The 12,326-nt window shown below is 37.1% G+C and overlaps 1 protein-coding gene across 2 annotated transcripts in view; it reads right to left on the minus strand.

Moving 5' to 3' along the window:
• The window catches only part of ncam1a (neural cell adhesion molecule 1a), a 543,500-nt gene that overhangs the window by 87,453 nt on the left and 443,721 nt on the right, over window positions 1-12,326 (minus strand). For both annotated transcript variants that reach the window (XM_055226537.1, XM_055226538.1), the window contains one exon: window positions 1,737-1,887. In XM_055226537.1, coding sequence (XP_055082512.1) covers window positions 1,737-1,887 — 151 coding nt within the window. The remainder of the gene's footprint in view (window positions 1-1,736; window positions 1,888-12,326) is intronic.

Raw genomic sequence — 12,326 nt, forward strand, 5'->3', positions numbered from 1 at the left:
CCCTTGCCCTTCACTCTATCTACTTTATGAAATGTTTTGTATCCTGTTCTTGTATATTTATGAAAAATGACTGTGTGGGTGCATGAGTGACGTAGGGTTGGGGGCTGAGCCTTGCACAAGCGGCGTGGGCTCGTACTGCTAACCATAAGCAAGTTAAGGTTAGAACAGTGGTTCTTAACCTGGGTTCGATCGAACCCTCGGGGTTCAGTGAGTCAGTGTCAGGGGTTCGGCGGAGGTCAAGACACGCACCAGACTCATATGATTCGCGGACTGTGAGTGTCTCCAGACTCTGGCCGTGTCCTAATTCAACAAATGCACCCATGTACCTATCGAAGTACCCGCCCAACTTAAATGAGCTGTTCAAACGGTATAAAAACATAAGACGACATAAAAATGAAGAAAAGGAACAGACTTTGCTGTGAAAATGACATGAGAGTGGCCAAGGTGAAGCCGTGCATTTCTGACCTGGTCTCTCAAAGGCAACAACAGAAGTCACACTGATTTGCAGTAAATATTCATTATTATTCTAGCCTGATGGAAATTAGGTGATGAGTGTGTGTTAAAATGTTAAAAAGAATAAATAGCATAAATACAATAAGTTCATTATTGGAATACATAAGGTTAAAAATTTAAATAATTTCAGTGTGGTAGAATTAAAAAGGTCATGTCTTTGTAAAAAAGTATGTATGTCATTTGTTGTGAGTTCATGCACTGTATTGGTTTTATTCTTTGAACACAGTGATGTTAATGCATGGTTCATTTTGTGCACCAGTAAAACATACATATGTCTTGAATTTGAAAAAAATAATATTTAATTTTTCAATAAAGAAGGGTTCGGTGAATGTGCATATGAAACTAGTGTGGTTCAGTACCTCCAACAAGGTTAAGAACCACTGGGTTAGAATAATACAATAATAATGAGGCTTGGCAAAAACATATCCTTTAAGTTTACAATTAAGCAGGTAGGTTTCATAGAGTGTACGCTTTATAAAATTAATTTATAAGGAACTACTTGAATATCTCACTTGCTTGTTGAACTTTTATACGGGAACATTTAATAGAATATAACATGATTACAAGGACATGCAAAATTGGATACTTTGGTGACACTGATGCAAATTCATAATCTGGCAACAAACCCTGATACTCACACTTGCACCTTCTTTAAATGGACTTACGTAACTATTTGTTCCATTTGTTTTTTGTGTTTGTATTTTTTATGTATTTGAACAGGGCGCCATGAAAAGGAAAGTCTGAGTGCTGTCATTGGGCTCTTCCTGTATAAATAAAGATAAATAAATATAAATAAAATGAGGGAACAACATTAGGACATGGTAGAAAGCTCCAAAAAAGTCCATATTGCATCACACTTCCTCTTTAATCATTCGAAATGGAAGATTAGCTGCAATCGTCGTAATTGCTCACCTCTTCTCCCTGGCATTTAACAGGATATGTTGGTGTTTTATTGTTTTTTGGGTTTTTTTTGGCCTATGTGTTGTATTTTCAGCATATCTGTTTTTGTGGACTTTTGTGGAAACTCTGGCCAGCTTACGTTGTAATTTAAATGTTCTATACAAATGAAACTGAATTGGTGTTACCCTCTTTTATTCGTGAGGATCTAAACATCATTTTGTGCAGTTGTACCTTTACGATAACCAAAATAAGGCTCAAATTTGCGAGCTAACTGACCAAACTACCCCCATAGTCCCACCATAAATCCAAAATCCCATACTCACATCTCACTTCCAGGCTCATGCTTTGGCTGTCCTCCCCGATGGAGTTACTGGCGGTGCAGAGGTACTGACCGGCGTACGTGAACTGCACATTCTTCAGGGTGAGGGACGACACCCTCGCATGGCTCCGCACCACAATGTTCCGATCCAAACTCTACCCAAAAAGACAAGACCAGAAACAACGCTCAAAATCACGAACACGAAAGACGATTTTGTAACTTTATTAGTATCTGAATTAGCGTCCTTGAGCTATTTGGAACAAGGATAAATACAGATGAAAGGTTACAGTAGAAGGATTGAAGAAAACGTTGGTTATGTCGGTGATGCTGGTTGATTGACAGACGATCGACCTACGGAACAATGAGCAATTCTCCGAACATGAGAGTTACGAAGGCACAATGGTTGGAAAGGAACAAAGAGCAGAAACAATACGCTTTGAAGGTTATTTTGGTTATTATGATGAAAATTCTAACGCTATTGTGGTGTTAATAGGGATTTAATCTACGATACAATACAAAAAAAACGCAAGACACGTGAGTCACTACAGTGCATAATTCAAGTATAAAAACAGTTTATTTTGTGCCCTTATACTGTGTGGGCAGCTCTTATGCTAGAAATGAGACCGCTGCGTGCTGTATGCAATAAATGATAAGGTGGGAATCAGAAAGTGTACAGTTAGCATGCTAGTGTTTGTTAGAATTATCTACTTTGGACCCTGAAAGTTGTGAAAAGCGCTTATAAACTCATCGTGGTGAATAATTATGATGGTTGTAAGGCTGGAATAAGGTGAATAAGCAGGCCTAGAGGTCGAAATATGTCTGCTATGTGCTGTGTGCGTCTAATTATAAAGTGGGAATCAGAAAAGTGTACTGTTAGCATGCTAGTGTTTGTTAGCGTTATCCACTCTGGCCACTAAAAGTTGTGAAAAGCACTTATAAACTCATCACTGTGAATAATTTGGATGGTTGTAAGGCTGGAATAAAGTGATTACGCAGCTCTTGAGGTCAAAATATGTCCACTGCATCGTCTTTGTTGTTAGCTTATAAACTCATCATGGTGAGTAATTAGGATGCTCGGAATGCATACGGTAAGTGAGGAATGTGTACCAACAAGTCAACAATGGACCGATTCCCTGGGACAAGGGCGACACCCACGGCAACTTCCAGAAAAGGCTGAATAAGCAGCTCTTGGAAGTCAAAATATGTCTGCATCCAATTATAAAGCTTTTTACTGTCTAGAATAAGGAAGTACACGTTAGCATGCCAGTTGTTACACTCATCTCAACTCGGTGAATAATAATACGATGCTTGCTATGTTTTAAGTAAGTGAGGAATAACTTTGGACCACTGCAAACCCTTAAAAATGATCTAGTTCTGTTTTTCACATTTCAGAACAGTAAAAATCAGGTACAGCGCCTTTTACAAATTTGACTTATATATTCATACAAACTGGTAATAATTAATGTAAAATATTTTGCATAGAAAGGACTATACTATACACGATTGTGCCTGCCATTCCGGCTTTGCAACCTTCCACCCTATCTCCACCGCAGCAGCAGAAGCATCATCCTCTTCAGCCTCCTCATCTGTTCATCACGCACTGCAAACTTTTTCAAATGTTCTTTAAACTACTTCTGTTTTCCACGTTCTTAAGACTGTAAAAATCAAGTCAATTTAACCAGAACTTTTGGACTTTACGTTATAAATTTCAAAAAACGTATCTTGTTTCTATATTTATACCCAGTTTCAGCCCCGGTGCAGAGATTTGACAGGAGAAATGACAGTCTGCTATAGCTCTGCTCCCCGGTAAAGATGTAGGCTTTTAAATATTCATCAAGAACAGGTGCAAAAATCAACTTCACTTGTTTGTGAGAGACGCTAACTTCCTGTTCTCACCTCTACGAGTTTGAGACATATAAATGGTAAAACAGCACCCCAGATTTTATATAGATTATTTCTTATTTATTTAAAAAAATGTCAAATTTTGATGTGATCCAAACAGTCGTTGTAAAGGTGTTATTTGGTAAAGATAGAGTGTGTAGTGTGGAGGAGGCAGTGGAAATCACACTTTAAAACATTCTCCATGGATATAAATATGTGTTATGGCAATGTAGGCAATGGGACGACATTTCCATGGAGACAAGCAGGAAGAGGTTGTCCTCCAGGTCAAGTAAGAGTCAGGTTTGTGGAGATGCAAGCTCACAGTAAGGACGCATGTTTTTATATGGTATGTTTTTCAGTACAATAAGAACATGCTTTTATGGTTGTCTGTGTTTTTGGCTAAAACATTTCATAATATGGCTTTAACTTTGCCTTACAATAGAGAAATGTTCCATCATTTTGGATGTCTAACTGGTCCTTTTCCCTTAGAAATTTAAAGCCATTTCCATTGGTATTCTGGCTCATTCAGAGATTAAGGTTGCACAGGTTAATATATGCTTCTGTGCTAAATTTTGTTGCAAATTAAAAGTAGAAAAATATGAAATTCATTTGTTTATTATCAGCACCTTGAGTTTCATTTGGCAGCGGCCATTCATTACACAGGGAGAAGAGATGAAAACACTCCAAATGAGGAGTGTGGCTGTCCAGTGCTATTATCTGTGCAGAAAAATCGGTGACAGTTAATATTGAAGTTAATTGTGAAAATAACAAGGTGTTTAGAGTCAAAATTTCCAAGGCCATTTGCTCTTCAGAACTAAATAGCACATTTTTGTTAAAGTAAAAATAGTATGCTTGTTCTAATACTTAGTAGTGCTGCAACAATTAATCGATTAATCCTGACTAATTGACTTTAAAATAAATTGGATTTATATAATCATAATGGTTACCTGAGCGATACAGACTCTATAACACATACAAAAAGACCTTTTAATTTCATCAATAATACACCTCATTTGTAAATATTCTCTATTTAGAAGCCCTCAGTCACCATATTTATAACTTTATTTGGTTACAAATATTTTTTGAAAATACACTTAGCGAAAAAATAATCGCTGACTAGTCGATTACTAAATAGTCATCTGTTGAAGCCTTAGTACTTAGTAGTGAACTATAACATATGTAAATCAGTATTTTACATTTTGTTCATTATAAACCGCAGATGCAGGACAATAAAGGGTTGGTCAAACATGCATGAATCATATCAGTGAAGTATTTTGAATAAGCTGATTAGTGAACCCCATTATCACATTGGTAAAAGCTCAAGTTGATCTGCCTTATGTCCTCTTTAAAGAGGAGGTATTACGTTTCTAACAAATAATATATTTAAATCACCATGCTACCTTTTATTGTTTTGAAAATGCTATATTTGCCTAAAACAACATGTTTAAATGTTTAATTAATTTCATTTCGTTTTTGACACTGAGTCCCTGCTCCCTTTGCCCTCCAAGTCTCTCCCCCTTCATAACAGTATCACAACATAATCAGCATCCCGCTAATGAAACTGCACATCACATTAGATTTGTGAACTTGAAGTGTATTGTTTTGTATTCTGCTTTTGTATATTTATGAAAAATGTCTATGCGGGGCATGAGTGACACAGACTTGTGGGTTGAGCATTCTACCAATGCACCGGATTTATACAGCGCTTTTTTGGACACTCAAAGACGCTTTAGAGAGGAACATTCATTCACTCCACACTGATCAGAAACTACTATTGCAGCCACTGTGACACCTGATATTCCAGCGGTCTCCCATCCAGTACTAACCAGACCCAGCCTTGCTTAGCTACAGAGATCTGACGAGATAAGGCTTTGACAAACCAGTATGTTCATATATTGTACTACAGCTTGTACTATATAGTGCCCAGGACAGATCACAAGATTATTCAAACATACATGGATGACATACAAAACCTCTGCAGGCATGTTTCTGATGAGGAAACGTTAAAACATGATAGAAAGCTCCAAAGTCGCACTATCATAAATATATGTCCCCTTTAATGTTACATGACTGTGCGGTTCATGAGGACCTATACCAACATGATGCACGTAAACATTTTTTTTTGCCTTGATATTGTGCCAAATCCATTACACAGGCTTCCATATCTTTCTCTTCTTCCATCTACTATTCCCTAGTCTTCCGTCTGTACCCACTTTTGATTAACATTCTTCCGACCATCAGAATAGCTAAACTGATCAGGTGAGGTGAAAGACAGAAGGCGAAGGTGTAGAGGGCTAAGTCGATTAGCGTCTCACGGCAGCAGCTCCAGACCTAATAGCTGCTGGAATGGATTGTGCGTTGAAACTTGCTTACATTTGCGCCATACATTCCCTTTATTAGCCTGTCTGCTAGCATTAGCGTCACTGCAGAACCTTCCCGAGGCTTTGGAACTTCTTAGACTCAAATTCCAAGCTGAAACTTTACCTGATAGATATGTTGTCTTAAAGCGAATGTAAAAGCATTTTGACAGTAAAAATGTAACAAAAATAACAAAAGAACATGGTTGATTATGTCTTCATGTCAACTGAAAAGTAATTGAGAAAAACAATCACAATCCTTTATAAACTGCCAAATATCAACGTTAATGTCATCTAAAAACAAAGTTAAAGCAGCACTGTGTAACTTTTTGTCTGCATGATTACACAGACATAGTTAAAACAGTACTTTGGAACATTCTCCATGGAGATAAATGAGTTTGATACAATGCTGTGGAAGATTTTAGTCAAAGGTACATTTCCAAGTTGAGGCGCTTCTCCAGATCAAGTAAGAGTCAGGTTTGTGGAGATGCAAGCCTGCTCACAGTAATGATGCATGGACAGTAAGGATGCATGTTTTTTCAAGTTTTTCAGCGCCGTAAATACATCCAAAATGAAAAAAAAAAAAAGTTGTCTCTGTTTTGGCCAAAAAGTTACACAGTGGTGCTTTAAAATACTGTACACGTTATAGTTTAAAGAGGTCATTGATCAAGAAACCACGCACCCTGCATGTATTAGTGGGCAGTGGATTCGTGACGCTGTGAGGACATTTACTTTGTAGGGACCAAACAACAGATCCCCATGAGGTAAGTCCTTCATTACGAGGTCAACAATCGTGTTTGTGAAGATTGGTTCATTTAAGCAAACCTATTCTGCAAAATCAACTTTTTTAAGCTTTTAATCATGTTATAGTTGTTTCCCCTTCTCATTTTCACTCTCGAAGTTCGTGTGTGTTTGTCTTTAATCACTTATTTTTAAGACATTATTTGCAGTTTTTCACCGCCACAAGCACACACCCACTGCTTTATACTTACTTCGTTCTCCAATTTTATTTTCTTAATCAATGATACACGCAGGATTTGGCAGCGCTAAGTTGTAATTTTGGTATAAATGGAGAAAAAATAAAATAAAATCTCAAAAAATCTGCAGCTATCCATTGGATGTACCAACTATTGATGGTGGTGGCGTCTGCTCCAAATGGACAATAAAATAATGCAGAAATTTTAGATGAATATTGTGATTTAAAATGTGCAAATTATAACATAATGACCTATGGGTGTCAGATATCATAGCTATAGAGCAGACACAAGGTCTTTAATGTTAAGGTTACAGTGAAAAAAAAAAGTGTGCCAATATAAAAGTAGTGGTTATGTTTAAGGTTCAACAGGTGAAGTGTTAATAGTGAATCAATAATGTCTTATGTCAATGAAACAAAACATAACTCCAGGAAAGTTTTTGATGAGGTAACAACATTTTAACATGGTTTAAACCTCACCAGAGCCAATTTAGCATAATATAGGACCTTTAATTTGGTGGGATGATGCCCGTTGTTAATATAAATAACAATTTTACACAAATCATGATGCAATTTGTGAGGAAAAGTAAAAAAATATACATAAAATGACTGTACGTAGAGTTGCTACTGTGTTTGAATAAAATTAGGCACTTTAACATTCACCTTTTGCATTTTGCATCATTTTATCCTCTCTCATTTCTGTAGAACACCTTCTGCTCGGCCTACAAATCTTGCGGCTGCGACGGGATTCCATTAATAATGGATTGTACCTATGTCGCACAAGCTAGCTCTGCACTACAAAGTCTGTCCCCCACCAGCTAGCAGGAAGTCATCAGCTTTTTCTTTTACCTGCCACTGGTTTTATGAATATTTTAGATGCCTAGGTGCTCCATTGTTTATGTCCTATGAATAATTGACTGGTATTTGTTGTATTATGATTGTGTAAGACTGTTTTGGCCTCCACAGACCTGCTTATACCTGGCAAAGAACGTCCCGGAACTAGTAAGGGCAGCATTAATCATAGTCTTGGCCAATGACACCGCACTATGCTATAGGGAGGTAAATAGAGATTAATATAGCAATATGACAGGACAGAAAAACAAGGGACAGGCAGGGCAATGCCAAGGGCTTAAAGGAGATGAATACTATGCTTTTGTACTGTGTTATAAACTTATTTAGACACTTAATAGGATGTACTTTTTTGTGCCATCAGCAAAAGAAAAGAACATGGTCTTTTGAATGGATATTTTTTTGCATGACACCCTCTGCTGGTTACAGTGGGGAGTGAGACATTTTAAAGTAATGGATTAGCAGCATGGTAAATAACAACATGATGCTAACAGATGTTTTGTAGTGAAGGTAAAGTAGAAAATGATTAGAATGTGTAGGATTTCTTGTCAGTTTGAAATGTTTAACTCTATGATGGGATAACAAAAATTTAAATAATTTTGTATGGTATGGTATGCTTTTATTTGAAACAGGGACAGTGCACAACATTACATTGACCTTAAAAAAAAAGGAGAGATGTTTGGTGCCAGGTTATAGCATAAATGCTAATTTATGCTATTTGTGGGAATGGCAATGTAACACGGTGGTATTGATATCTTAAAGCTCCGAGCAAAACATTATTGGAGACCCTCCCACCAGCTTTGACATTCAAATAATTGATAAGTTGTTAGTTCCTGGCGTTCAAGCTTTTGCAACATCCTATATTGTTATATCAATTAAGAATTTTCAAAATCGTAATATTAAATCATAATATTATAATAATATATAAAATGTTCTGTTCATAGACTAAACACAGGCTTATCAATGGACGTAGCTAACCTGCTAACCCCCGCGTTCCAAGTGGGAAGTGCACATGGGTTCAAATTGGTTCCACTGACTCCAATTCACTTTCTATTGTTTGCCCTTCTCTCTGTAACTGCTGCTGTCAGACTCATCATTTTGGTCTTAAAATTTTTTGCATTAACCCGTGCGAAATGATCCTGGTGTTTTTATTTTGCTATTTTGCCCATTAATCAAGATATGAACAATAATAACAGACCAATCAGGTGCCTTCTTTCCCTGAGATCTGTTCCTGCGAGCGTTAGTAACAGGTTTGATTGACAGTGCTGCTAAACACTCGCACCACTTTGGCTGCGCACTCGGATTTTAAAATATTGAACTCGGTTGTAGATTAGCCGCTATAAATGCTAGCCTCAAGTGGTTTCATTTGGCTGGAACTGAATGTTATGGGCGTACGCTGTTGTATGAATGTGTGTGTGAATGGGTGGTGAGTGCAATAAAAAAAAGATAAAGCGTGACCATTTACCGTTTTGCATTGTTCTGAAAGCCACTGAAACCATAACTGACATGTATTGTCCTGCTTTGCATGTTGGGTTACCTTAAATAAACACATTTTGCTGGTTATATATGGTAGAGTCTATGCAGTCTTCAATGCTACATCTCAGTTATCCCTTTGCTGCCAGCGACATAAGCAAATTAATTAGAGCTGTCATGTCCGCCATACCAATCATTTTTCACTGCTGCTGCTCCGCCGGGCTTTGAAGGGCACGCGGTTACATAAGCTGTCAATATGTGGCATTCATACAGTCCCTAATTGAAACGAACAGCGTAGAATGTCATTACATCCATTCAGTCAGGCCATAAGTACTGTTTTTCATAATTGTACTTGAAGTTTTTGCAGTAATGCGGCTGCAGAATCTATACCGAAGTGTAATGATAAGTGATTTAGTACTACTCGCGGCCTTAATGGTATTCAGAAAAGAGGGTAATGCGTTGGCGATGGCAAACTACATTTAAGTGCGCCTCGAAAGTGCGCCTCGAAATTGTGAATAAATGGAACGCTGAAAAGGTCTTATTTTGTGCAATGATGAGTCACGTGGGAATATACTGCGGCAAATGGACAGTTTGGAAACTGGTTTGGTATTTGGTGGTTAAATTTGGCCAAAAAAAAAAAAAAAAAGTACTCGCTAGCGTGGTAAATGTTATGTTTTTAAAGTGCAATAGTTAAAAAGTAAGTAGGTAAGTAGTAGCCAGGTAAGTGTACATTAATAGAAACATCTTGTATTTATTAAATTAAATAATGTATTGGTTTAATTTAATTTATTTTGGATTAGATCTACTTTTATCCAATTATTATTATTATTATTATTATTATTATTATTATTATTATTATTATTATTATTGTTTTGGGGTTTTTTTCTTCTGGTTATGCATATGTAAATAGTTACTGGTCACATTTTATATACACCTTCTTAAATACACATCAAGGAACTCACTACCAACTGATTTACTGTCGCTCTTGTAGTTGTAGTTAAATTGAATCTGAAATATGAATTCAACAGGCACGTTAAAAGTTCTGTACCTAATTTTTCCTGTCTTAAAAACAGATCCAATTCATTTTAAATGGTTTGCCGTGGTCCAGAGTTATTTCGCACTTACCTTATGCATTCGGAACATCCTAATTATTCACGGTGATGACTTTATAAGCGCTTTTCACGACTTTCAGAGGCCAGAGAGTTTTGCTGTCATGGTAAAGCTAACAACTAAAGCTAACTGCGCACTTAGTCTGATAACTGAGACGCTGAAATTTGACACAGACGGCACACACTAGACTTATTTTGACCTCAAGATGCTTATACAATATATATGTACTCAAACACATAGAAAATTACTTGGTACAGGCCCTTTAACTTTTGAAATTTGGCCCAGGTTAATACAACAACTTGAACTATTTTGCTCTCTCCATCAAAATATCCTCCTTCATCACACCAACAAACTCTCAAACCCTCGTCTTATGATTAAAAATACATTTGTACATACTGAAGTGCACTGTTAGCATGCTAGTTGTTCGTTTTACAGTGACGACAAAATTGCTCCATTTACGAAATTTTTAAATCATGTTTTGTTTGATGAAAGGACCTCACAAAATCCTTCAAATCAGCAAGGAATCATTTGCCAGAAACCAAAATTTCAAAGCTGATAGTAGGACTCGATACCGATTTCGATACCACAAAGGTAATGAAAAGTTCAGTTCTTTAGGCAATAGAATGTAATTTTCAACACAAAATAATAGCACTTTCTTTTATTTTGTCTGCGTTTGGTCTTATACTAGTTATGATAGAGTTCAAAATCATTCCAAAACTGTTCATGAAGGTCAAATATTGTCCTGTGTTTTTATGAGTATCGGTACCTCTTCGAATTAGTATCTGTTTTCGATATTAGAAACATATCGTGACCCTTGCTTGCTTTTTTACTTTTAGCACAGCAGCGAGTGATGAATGGAAGATTTGTCCCTAGTTGAGTCGGAATTTTTCTTCAAACTCCGTAGATGTCAGGTTTGACCGTCCCATAATCAGGAAGTTCACTCTTAGCATGCTAGTCGTCGTTAGCTTTACAGTGACGACAAAACTGCCCCGCTCCAGTCCCTGAAACAAACTCGTTTTCGATACAAGGCAATGGACTTGATACTCGATACTGTCCTGTTTATGTGTTTTCTTGATAATCGATACCTTGTTAAATTTTTCGATATTAGATTTAGTATCAATTAGTATCTACTTTTCGATACTTGTGACAACCTTATTAGAAACACACCGTGACCCTCGCTCGCCTCTTTATTTTTAGCACAGCGGCGACGGATGAATGAAAGATTTGTCCGTAGTTGAGTCGGAATTTTTCTCAAACTCCGGAGATGTCAGAGTGTCCCGGAGCAGAGCGGAACGCCGCCATTAATCACAGTGCACGGCGATGACACTGCAGTACGCCAGGGGACTGTCAACGCGCCGGGCAAGAGCGAGAAATGCACCAGCACCAGTGTAGGGCCGTGGCAGAGAGGTTAGCACCCTCCCATCACGACAAGACGGGATGTGGTATTTTGAGGTAATAACTGACCACTTATCACTTTTTAATCCGCACTCTTCTGTTTTAATGCTAACTTTATGATGCTTATTTATGTTTTGATTTGCTGTATTGTGATTGTAATGTCTTTCTTATTCCGTAAAGCACTTTGAGTTACTTTGTGTACGAACTGTGCTATACAAATAAACTTGCCTTGCCAAATACATAAAATAAAATGAAATGTGCCTGTAGTTTAGACCTTGTAAGGACCTATCTACGAACATGTTATTCTTGGCTTAGCTTATCAGTTCATATTTCAATCTTCAAATGTTAAATTATTCAATAAACGAGACCTTTTTGTGTCACCAGATATGAAATAGACATGTTCAAAACCATTAAAGCTTTAACTAATAACAGTTGTAATGTAAGAAAAGTGTTGGGAATGATGTCCAAGTTGATTATCCAACGCAGAATGAGCCTCACGTGAGTTTACGTTGCCAGTTTCAATGCCGAAATCCAGTTGGTTTAAACCTAAAATACT

The sequence above is a fragment of the Periophthalmus magnuspinnatus genome, chromosome 14, assembly GCF_009829125.3.
Source record: "Periophthalmus magnuspinnatus isolate fPerMag1 chromosome 14, fPerMag1.2.pri, whole genome shotgun sequence".
In the NCBI taxonomy this organism is placed as follows: domain Eukaryota; kingdom Metazoa; phylum Chordata; class Actinopteri; order Gobiiformes; family Gobiidae; genus Periophthalmus; species Periophthalmus magnuspinnatus.